This window comes from Mesoplodon mirus (assembly GCF_964341445.2).
Source record: "Mesoplodon mirus genome assembly, chromosome: 11".
Classification (NCBI taxonomy): domain Eukaryota; kingdom Metazoa; phylum Chordata; class Mammalia; order Artiodactyla; family Ziphiidae; genus Mesoplodon; species Mesoplodon mirus.
In genome coordinates, this window is record NC_138987.1 from 6,801,407 (window position 1) to 6,813,132 (window position 11,726).

At 42.8% G+C, this 11,726-nt stretch overlaps 1 protein-coding gene across 1 annotated transcript in view; it reads right to left on the minus strand.

Moving 5' to 3' along the window:
- PAWR (pro-apoptotic WT1 regulator) overlaps positions 1–9,550 on the minus strand; it is a 103,427-nt gene extending 93,877 nt beyond the window's left edge. The window contains exon 1 of the mRNA XM_082636134.1: positions 8,907–9,550. Coding sequence (XP_082492260.1) covers positions 8,907–9,437 — 531 coding nt within the window. The 5' untranslated portion in view covers positions 9,438–9,550. The remainder of the gene's footprint in view (positions 1–8,906) is intronic.
- Positions 9,551–11,726: the final 2,176 nt, after the last annotated feature.

Genomic DNA, 11,726 nt, shown 5'->3' on the forward strand with positions numbered 1-11,726 from the left:
TAGTTTCAGTTTTACAAGATGAAAAGAGTTACGGGGGTGGTAGTGGTGATTTCTGCACAACAATGTGAATGTGTTTAATACCACTGAATGTACACTTAAAAATGGTTAAGATCTTATGTATGGGTATTTTACCATGATTAAAAAAAAAAATCCATCCCTTGGGCTTCCCTGGTGGCGCAGTGGTTAAGAATCTGCCTGCCAATGCAGGGGACATGGGTTCGAGCCCTGGTCTGGGAAGATCCCACATGCCAGGGAGCAACTAAGCCCATGCGCCACAACTACTGAGCCTGAGCTCTACAGCTCGCGTGTCACAACTACTGAGCCCGTGTGCCACAACTACTGAAGCCCGTGCGCCTGGAGCCCGTGCTCTGCAACAAGAGAAGCCACCGCAATGAGAAGCCCGCGCAAGACACAACGCAACCAAAAATTTTTAAAAATTAAAAAAAAAAATCCATCCCTATTTTTGAAGAACACCATAAAAATATTCGTAATGAATGACTAAATATACACACAAATCTGTATAGTGTGGTTCCATTTTTTATGTAGATAGAAAAAGGACTAGAAACAAATATTAATATGTATAACAGGTGATAGGTTTCTCTAACTTTTTTTGTATTTACACAAGGGAACTACAATGAATACATTACTGTTTTAACACATTTTTACCAGCAGAAAAAAAATAATTTAAGATACAAATTTGATTTGGATCAACTTTTGCTGGCATTACAGAATATCAAGAGGTCTTGTCAAGAATTTGAGATCTAAAGTAACTTCTTTGACTATTTCAGCTAAAATAGTTTCTATTCATATTCCTCTGGTACCATCTTCTGAATGTTCATTTTGTTCTTCATAACTCAGATTTCCATTATTTTTAAATACTACTAAAAGTATTCTGCAAGGAATTCCAAAAGTAATAGAAAATCATTTCATACTTTATATAACCTGAAAATTTCTCAAATAAGATTAAGTAGTTCACTTACATGCCCATAGATAAGCTGAATATTAAAAGGTATCTTTTAAAGTTAATTTTGTTACAAAACATGTTTTCATCACGTTCTTCAAACTGTATTTTATTATTTTTATTTATTGTTCAATTAGTCTCTTAATAGTTTATAAAAAGAGCCTATAAACAAAATTTTAGCTGTCACAACTGTAATCTACAACATAAATTCTCTCCTATCTGTTCATTTCAGCAAAACTCTAATAAAATACCCACTTTCAGAACACAACAGCCCTTTTTCTTTAAATTCAACTTATAAAACAAATGAAACTATTATTGAAAACTACATTGTAACCTATAAAAATTTGGTGAAGGAAATTTCTAAAGACTATCACAGAATAAACGTTTATTAGCCAATTCACGTGTTTAGTTTTGAACTCACTGGAGCTGTTTTTGCCCTTTAAGTATATAATTTTGCTGCTTTTAGAAATTAAATATTGTTATAATTTTATTCAGACATGGTGCCTGGCATATTTTTAAGTAACCCAAGAAGAATGTAATAAATAGCTGAGGCTCAATTCTAACACCAATATGTACACAGCTATAAACAAAACTGCATAAGACTTGGGCTTCCCTGGTGGCACAGTGGTTGGGAATCCGCCTGCCAATGTGGGAGACACGGGTTCGAGCCCCAGTCTGGGAGGATCCCACATGCCGCAGAGCAGCTGGGCCCATGTGCCACGGCTGCTGGGCCTGCGCTCTGGAGCCTGCAAGCCACAACTACTGAGCACGTGTGCCACAACTACTGAAGCCCACGCACCTAGAGCCCGTGCTCCACACAACAGGGGAGGCCGCCGCAGGGAGAGGCCCGCGCACCGCAGCAAAGAGTGGCCCCCACTTGCTGCAACTGGAGAGAGCCCACGCACAGCAACGGAGACCCAACTCAGCCAAAAATAAATAAATATATATATTTTTTTTTAATGGATAAGACTTACACCAAAAGTTGCCTCAGCAATAAGCAAATATGTTAAGAATCAACTGGCTAGCTAAGGACACCAACAGGACTAATATGTGAGAGGAGTAAACAAAAGGAAAAAAGTCTTCACTTGAGACTATTTTGACAAGATGGACAAAACCTGTTTTAAGAGTTTGAACTAATTATTAAACATATTTACAAACATACACTTTCCCTTAAAGAATATAAAAAAGAAAAATGAGTAAAAGTACAGTTCAAATTACACATGAAGTATTAGAGGTTTTTTCTGTAGGCTAGGTTTCTGCAAGAAGCAAGGCAGACAACATTTTGTACTAAATATATGACATTACATAAATGTTTAAGATACTCTGAATTTCCAAGTACCTCAAGTTGTCTCTGTTAAAATATCTATAAAGTTCTTAATTAAAAGGGAAAAATAAGAATGTTTAACATCCCAGTAAGAAATTTCCACTAGACATCAACAACCACCTTTCAATGTAACCTATACAATAACTATAATTTACCATTTAGTCATTCTTAGAACATTTTCAGAAATGTTATCTCACAGGATTATTATATGAATTAAATAAAATAATCAGTATCAATTTCATTTCACAGATCAGTAAACCAGTACAGAGCATTTAAGTCAGTTCTTCTCAAACTTTGGTATGTACAAGAATCACTCAAGAACATGTTAAAATGATGTCTTAAGTAACTCCTTCCCACCCGCAGACTGAGGTGGATCCCAGAAATCTGCATTTTAAATAAATAACACAGGTGATATTGGTACAGGTGGTTCCCCCCACCCCAACCCAGCCACGTCTTTTAGGACCCTGATTTAAGTAATGTATGACTAAAGCCATTAATGGCATAAAACTCCATTTTTACTCTGAATCAAAGTTCCCAAACGTTTAGATGGTAGAGCTTTACAGATCTCCATGAAAGATATGTAAAATTTTAAACAAGTTGAAAATATTACATTCAATTAAATTAAGTACCTCTTATACTAAATTCCAGTAAAATCAAGTGGTAGTAGACGCCTAAGTTTTTTAAGAAACTTAAAACTGAGGAGATTCTACCATTTCATTTCTCTGTGAAATGCAGGAAAAGCTGAAATTAAATTATATTAACTTAATAGCTTCTCGTGGTTTGAATACTGTTGCACTTTACTGAGTAGGGAGCTAAAACTTAGGTACCACAGGTTCTAGGAACATAATAAAAAAATTAAGATGAAAATGTAAAAGCACTTAGAGCACAACTTTGTGATTACACTGAAAACCACTGAACTGTACACTTTGAAAGGGTGAGTTTTATGGTATGTAAATTATCTCACTTTTTAAAAAGAAAAAACTCTTAGAAAATTTCAAACTAGTATTTTCCAGTAATTTTAAATTTCTAAGACATTATATCAGCATTACTATTAAACAGCGTAATTATTTTCTGGCCTATATCACAGATGCTGAAAACCAGTACAGAAATAATAAAGAGCATAAATAAGGCTACTAGCTTGACAAAGATTTTAAACAAGAATTGTAATGCCACTGTTTATATATTTATTTGCTCTCAAATTCTTCCAGTAAAGTCCCACTTCATCTGCCTTTCTATAACAGGGTTATTTTCAAATTCTATAGTAATTTATTAGCATCTTATAAAATAATCTTTGTATTTCTTAAACTAGGTATATAGTATGTAATACACTGAAATATAATAAGATGGTTATTAAGCACCAGGCTTTGAAGACAGACTACTTTGCTTCTTACCACATATATGGCCTCTGGCAAGAAACTTATCCTTTCTGCCCCATTTTCCCATAGGGTTGTAGAGAGAATTAAATGCGCCAATATACGTAAGATGCCTAAGTCAGTGCCTGGCACTTAATAAACACACCATAAATATCATCTACTTTAATTACATAATAATTATTTTATGTAAAAAGGCCTCTCAGCTTAGAAAACTCATTACAAATCCTGATAATATTAAATTTTCAATTTTCTTTATCAATTTAGGAAAGCTGCGACTAAAATATTATTAAGGAATCTAGGTGTTTATGCTGTTTCTATCCTATTCACAAGTCCAATTTTCTCCAACTCTGAGTCACTATTAGTTCTTCTCCTGACTCATCGCATAGAAAGGTAGACAGTCTGGAATATAATGGGCATACCAAAAGGCATTTCTTAATCTATCTGGATTTATAAGATTTACTAAGTGGAACTTGTCCTATATAATGGTAAATATATATGCTATATAATTATGACTTAAATTGTGTTCACTTAAAAGTGTTTGTATATATCAAATGTTCCTTCAAAGTATGTAGTAGGTGTTATAACCCCATCTTGACTGAAAAACAACCTATCACTTAAGTAAAATCAAAGATCCACATTTTCTGACTGCTAGCCAAAAGCAGATTAATAATTTGCTGATCATCTGGTGTTCAAAATTTTGCAGAGCAAACTACAGACTAGAAGCTCAGAAGCAATCTCTGAGCCTAAAAATTTGACCTTAATTTCTATTCAATTCCAAACTTTCATTGTTTTCCCCATTCAGATGTTCCAATCATTTAAGATAACCTCTAATAAAAAGTTATTGAAAAAAATCTAGGGACATAAGCTAAATAATGCAAGATAGATTAATTAAAAACTCCACTTTCCCTAGACACAAATGTACACAAAAAACCAAATACTTTTAAAATACTACTCTACCACTTATTCACTTTCCCTGTGATCTTGAGTCATTTAAACTCTCTAAGCCTCCACTTTCTCCTCTGGAAATGGGGATAAAAAGAGTAACTATAACTACCATATGGGATTGCTGTGAGCATTAATCAAAACAACACATAAAACACTTTAGCCAACCACTATGAAAACAAGTTAAGTTTCAATAAATGTTAACTTTTATATATAAATCCAAACTTTAGCACCATTTGACCTCTATCTATTGAAAGATTTTATTTTCTATGAAAACCATCTCTGTTAACCCATTCATGCACAACTACCCAATGGCAATAACTTCACAAGCACTCTGAAAATGTGGATATAACAGTCGAGGAAGTTATAGCCCCCTCCTCTTGAGTTAGGTACCCTGCCTAATAGCCTGTACTTAACACTGTACTACTTAACACAGTTCCCTATATTACTTGAGAGCCCCTTGTGGGCAAGGCCTGTGTCCTACTATTCATTTCTGTATCCCGAGACTGAAACCCAATAGTTCTAAACCCTGACTCACAAGGGGAGCTTATCAAAATATTAATGCCTGGGATCCATCCCAGACCCATTAAATCTAAGGAGGTCAGGGAGGTAGAAGACAAGTGATCCGCAAGGGGGGAGCAGTGTTTTAATATCCTCACGTACTGTTAGTGTGCTGCCATAGTTAAGAACCACTGCACTCTGACATTTAAACTACTATACAAACAGGTATGTATACGTGTGTGAATATATAAATACATAGGTAAAGAAATATAAGTCTCAGCTCAAGATCCTCAACCCCACAGCTACTCCTAGCCCCATCATCTCTTTCCTTTAAACAGACAACACTGTTAATAAACAATTAGTTACATGCTGCGTTAAGATGGCTTTTAAACTGTTAACTCAGTACAGTACTTAAGTTTCTTCATGTAATTATGCCTTAGCTTTCTTCCTAGATTACAGTCTTGCTCCTTGAAAAGATACACTGCCTTATTTTTCTTATTTTCTCCACAGTGCTTATGATAGTGCCTTGAACACCAACATGTAATAAACATGTGGCTGATCTAATAAATGCATACAAAAATTATCAGCAGGAAGTATGTCACATCCAAATTAACCAATTTGGGCTATGACTCAAAAAACAGAAAAAGTAAAAATTCAGAAAAAAGTTTAAAAAAACCCTCTAACTTAGTAAAAAAGAACAACTAAAGTTTATCTCATTAATGAGCATCTATATATTTGCATTTATTACAGCCATCACATGCAGTATCCCATCACCATCCACCACTTTCAGATTCTGAACTGCTTCCTTACTAAAACTATCTTCCAGTTGCTTGTGGTATCTTTAGCTGCTGTCATGTTCTTTTGTAACAACTTTACGATACTCTGTAATTAGTCAAATAAGTTAATGAAAGTCACAACAAATGTGTCACACATGCTTAATAAATATGTCTTGAAGAAACAATGTTTATCAACCACTAAAACAGACTCTTTGCATACAAGTTACATGCTAATCTCTAATATAAATTTAGATGGGAATACTGTCTGAAAATAAGAGAGTCTTATTCAACACTATATATAATACAAGTCTAATTGTGAGTACTGACAGACTGATGATTTTCTGCTTTTATAGTATTTTCACACCTGAAAATTCTATTAAATAGTATATTACTTTTAAAAATAGGAGTGCTAAGAAAAAAAAGAAAAAAGAAAATAAATAAAATAAAATAAAATAGGCGTGCTAAGCTGTATTACACAAGAAACTCCACAGCAACTGGCATTCGCAATGTTGAAACTACTAAGAGAAATGAATGGCACACAATTCTAAAAAAAAAAAAACAATTTAAAGATATGAAAATGATTCACCTTAAAAGTTTTGTGTCATACGTGTATCACTATTAACAATCTGAAAGACTTACGTTGTTTTTAAAAAACTGAAAACATGGGGACTTCCCTGGTGGCGCAGCGGTTAAGAATCCGCCTACCAGTGCAGGGGACACAGGTTCGAGCCCTGGTCCGGGAAGATCCCACATGCCGCGGAGCAACTAAGACCGTGCGCCACAACTACAGAGCGTGCGCTCTAGAGCCCGCGAGTCACAACTACTGAGCCCGAGTGCCACAACTACTGAAGCCCACGCGCCTAAAGCCCGTGCTCTGCAACAAGAGAAGCCACCCAATGAGAAGCCCGCGAACCGCAACAAAGAGTAGCCCCCGCTCACTGCAACTAGAGAAAGCCCATGAGCAGCAACAAAGACCCAAGGCAGCCAAAAACATAAACAAATTTTTTTAAAAACTGAAAATATGGGGAGGAGGCACTCAAGAAATATGCCTGCTAATTAGATACTGTGGTAAAACATTACCATGTTTTGTTGGTTCCTACAGCATTAAACAGATAGAGCCGGAGTTACCACAAAAAGAAAGCAGTACACAATTCCCTATTCAATAAAAAAGGTTCAAATTCCACAGACAAAAAAATGGTACCCTGGGTTGTTTGTTTTTAAGGAAGATTAAATTTAGGAGTTGCCAACACCCAAACGAAAAACATTCCAGAGTATCAGACTCAATTGTAGTGGGGAGTCATCTACATTCTCAGCACTACGTTCCCTTACCCAAAACAGGAATATTAACAAAGGATGCTTCTTAGGATCTCACGAGATACACCATACTTATTTCCCCCAGTAAACATTATCCTTGTTTAAAAACCAAAAACAAAAAGGTACTTGAGAAATAACAATTTTAGCACAAGCAGCCAGACAAAAAATGAAGTTTAACATCTGCCAAGATATTTCCCAAAATAAGACCCTGTCAACTGAACAATGAGGAAGAGATTGCAAATGACAAATTCTTTTATTTGGACCATCAGCTACTTTTAAAAAGAAAGTTGAGGAATGTAGCTTTTCCAAAGCCTTGTCTTCAGTTTCCCCCTAATCTTCATATTTTTAACTTAAAAAAAAAAAACCCTAGAAATTTGATTACCACTCTTATGAATTCCTTTTAAAGCAATTTAATGAGTAACAGATCTTTTGTGCAAGTAGGAAACCACAGAGGACAGTTTTGCTGGCTGATAAAAATCTCTCTGAAACACTCATAAAAATATACCTTTCAAAGACAAACTCTGATTTTCCAGGTATGGAAATTATATTAAGACTTAAAAATTTGGGTATGTTTGATATACACCCTAACTTACTGCAAATGCTTTTACTTGAACCACAGTTAAAGTTGGTGAATTCTTACTATTTATTTACTGTGTGTCAAAGTTGAATAAATTAGAAGGCCAGGAGGGAAAAAAAGGTAAAACCTAGAACCAATGAGAAAAAGATGCAACTGCTTCAGGTGAAACAAGATTATTGAATCACTTCCCCAAACCGGTGAGTTACTATTAAAGTAACCAAATACTTGTTAGAGGATTGTTTTGTTTTGTTGAGGGTAGAGAAAGGTGCAGTTATACCCCAAGTAGACATGTTTCACCAGGCACTCTGTAATGGGAAGATGCTGCTGCCTGCATAATGGTTTTTGAGACTGCTCAAAAATACCAAAAAAAAAAAAAAACCAACAACAACCCAAAAAACAAAAAATCCCCAACCCTACCACAAATGTTTTCCAGAACACACAGAGCCAAATACTTAAATACAGGGAGAGAGCATTTTAGCAAAAAGAATTGAGGGTTGCTACAACGTTCCCAATGTCCACGTTACCACTCAGAAAAAAACTCGTGTGTGTGTGTGTGTGTGTGTGTGTGTGTGTGCGTGTGTGTGTGTGTTGGGGAGCACTATTTCCAAAACCTGGTTTATATATGAAATAGAGCATATGCTCAGCTGGATATACTTATCTTGGGTTCATTGAAAGATAAAGCTGTCTGGGATAGTGCTAAAGCCACGTTTTCTTTACAGGTGGTATTAAACACTGTTAAGAGAGACGAAGAGATAAAGTATCTGATAATTTGAGACGGGCACGTGGGAAACTAAAGTACGTGGTCATCACCATTAATCAATTTTTCTAACTGATCAAGAATAAACAAACAAGGCTAGGTGGGCAAGTTCTGGAGCCCCGAGCTGTCTTTCCAACACTGAAAAGGATCCTGGGTCTGAGATCTTAGCCAGGAAGCCTGAAAAGCACGCGTCCGACTTTGGATTTGGGGAACTTCCCAGCAAGCATTTGTTGAGAGTAAAAACTCCATCACCCCCTGCCTGCCTAACTCAGTGAAAGGCTAAGAAGTGCAGGCTCGAGGGGGAAAGCTCTGGGCCCGGGAGAGAAGACACCAGGAGGCGGCAGCCCTCCAGGGTCCGGCCGCGGCCCCCGCCCGGCTCACCTCTGCTGCAGGGATGTTGACCACGCCGGTGGAGCGCCGCTTCTCCCGCAGCTTTCTCTTCTCGATCTGCCCCTTGCCTTTCCTGGCGCTGGGGCCCGAGCTCTTGCCCTTCTCCGGGGCGCCGTCCCGCTCCTCCTCGCCGTCCCGTGCGGGCGCGGCCCCCGAAGCGGCGGCGGCGGCGGCGGCGGCGGGGGACTCATCCTCCGGCCGCCGCGGGCCGGGGGCGGCGCGACTCAGCTGCGCAGGGCCCACGGCGCAGTTCACGCCCCCGGGGCCGGGGGCGGCAGGTGCGGCGGCGCCGCCTGGGAGGTTGTTGTTCAGCTCGTTGGCCGCAGCGGTGGCCGAAGTACCCAGGGGCCCCGGCGGGAGCTTCCCGGCCGCGTCGCCCGTGCCCCCACCGGGGGCGGCCGGGCCCGGGGGATTCTGCTTGGCGCGCATCTTCTCGCGCTTCGCCTTCCACTCCTCCAGGAAGTCTGTGGTGCTGCCGCTGCCGCCGCTGCCGCCGCCGGTCCGGTAGCCACCGGTCGCCATATTCCCAGCGGGGCCGGCCGGGCTCTCACCTCAGGCCGCCCGCCCCGACTCCGGCCACCGCCCCCTCTTCCTTCCCGCCACCCGGAGGAGGCAAGGGAACGACCCCCGGGTGCGGGGGCGGCCGCGGCTCCCCGAGGGACCGGCTGGTCTGCAGGGAAACACAAAAGGGGGCGGAGAAGGGAAGCGTAAGATCCTCGCCCGGCCCGAGGGTCTGCCCCGCGGCCGCGCCCCTCGGAGCCCCACCGAGAGCGCGCCCACTCAGCCCCGCAGGCGAGGAGCCGCAGAGTCCCCACTCTAAAGTTTCTCCGACGCACCTACACGGCTGGCCCGGACGATCACCGCCCCTCGAGGGGTGGAGAGAGGCACGGTCCCCACCCCTGGCCCGCTTGCCCGCCCGCCCGCCCCATCCCCGCCGGGGTCCGAGCCTGTGGCGGTCGGGGGACCCGGGCCAGACCCCCCACCTGTCGACCCGTCGCATCTCCAGCCCTCGCTCCGGTCCGGGGTCCCCGCGACCGACACACTCATTCCCGGGACGAGGCGCGGAGTCCCCTAACCGACTCGCGGAGGAGGCGGGACGCCTCCCGACCCAGCAGTCCAGCCGAGTCCAGGGGGACGGGTGCGCGTGTGGAGCGCGGACCGACCGGGCGGCCCCTTACCTGGGAGGAGTTGGGGGGACGAGGAGCGGGACTGGGAGCTGGCGCCCAGGTGAGCCGAAGCAGCCGCGCGGAAGGACCCGCGGCCAACTCTCCGTCCTGAGCCCGCGGCGCTCCCGGGCTGGGAGGGAGGGAGGAGGGAGGGAGGGAATGAGGGAGGGGAGAGAAGGGAACGAGGGGAGCCGAGCGGCGCCGAAGCGCCGGCGGAAAGGACCGAGACCGCGCGCGAGGGGCGCGGCGCGCGGTGGGGGCGGTGGGGCCCGCCGACGCCCCGCCCCCGGCGCTCAGGTGCGCGGCGCCGCGTCCAGCCCGCCGCTGCCGCCAGCCCCGCGCCAGCAGATGGGACCGCACATTCCTGGGCGCCCAACCTCGCGGCGGCCGACCTCCCGGCGCCTCCGACGCTGGAGCGTGAACCGCCCTCCACGCCCTTCTCCCCGCGCCTCTCCTCCGCCTCTCCAGTCTCCCACCACTCTTCCTTTTAAGTACAAGACATATTCTTCCAGGGAAAATCTCAAATACTGCTGGCTGAGGGGGAAAGTGCATGATTCAGGGCCTGACTAGCTGCGATGGAAAAATACTCTCGCGTCCCTTTTCCTAGTCGCTGCCCCCTTTTCAGATGTACTGGGGTGGCAAGCAGGAGAGTGGAAAGGGCTGAAACCCAGGCCCCTCCTTCTAAGTCTGTGGTCCCAGGTGAACGTGTCGCCTGAAAGGAGAGACTTCAACTGTCCGTGTATTATCAAGGCTTTACTGTTATCTTAGGCTTGCAGGGAAAAAAATTTAAAGCTCATTTTAAAATGTATTGTGTTGGCGATCCCAGTCCTACTTGGAGTTTCCTCTTAACCCTGTCTCTACACCTCCTCTTCAGAGATAGTGAATTTAGCAGCAAAACTCCCTACCAAAGTCCTAAAGCTGCATTGAGGCTGATTTGGTAGGAGCTGGGGCGGTGATTGTCTCTATTCTTCTACCCTTGACATGCCATAGGGTAAATCTTATCTTCAGAAGCAAGTCCTCTCCGATTTCTGGATCAGGGCTGGGTGGACTGCCACTGTCAAGCACTTGCGCAGACAGACGTCACTGTATCCGAGTAACGCCAGGGCACATCACTGTCATAGGGTACAAATGCCTGGTCACCATTTTGCAAAAAGTAGGCGAGCCCTGAGTCACATTCTTACCTAACATAACCCTTTCTTCCTACTTAGCACCTGTTTGCCCAGGTGGCACACGATGGGTGAGCTGTCAGCCTGTGCCTGCTGAGGAAGGAGAATAGGAGAATGTGATTCACACGCTCCTTATTTATCAGAGGGGAAGGCCACACAGTTCTCGTCTTTTGTCTGACTGCTGGAGTGAACTTGTGGATAACCCGGATTGAGTTCTGGAAAAACTCTTTAAAAAATTAAAGGCCTACGTTGGGAATCGGTTTAAAAGGCTGAGCCTGGCTCGTACCAACCTGGGTGTGCCATCTGAAACTCCTCAATTAATGATTCATTACTTTGTTTTCTGAGTTTTAAGCGGGGGGGAGGGAGGGTTGGGCATTAAAGAGATTCACATTAATATTCTTTATAACTTACCAGAGGATTTCCTCTTGGAGGGACTGCAGGATATAGTGGAAAGAGGATATAATGTGCCTGAGTACAAA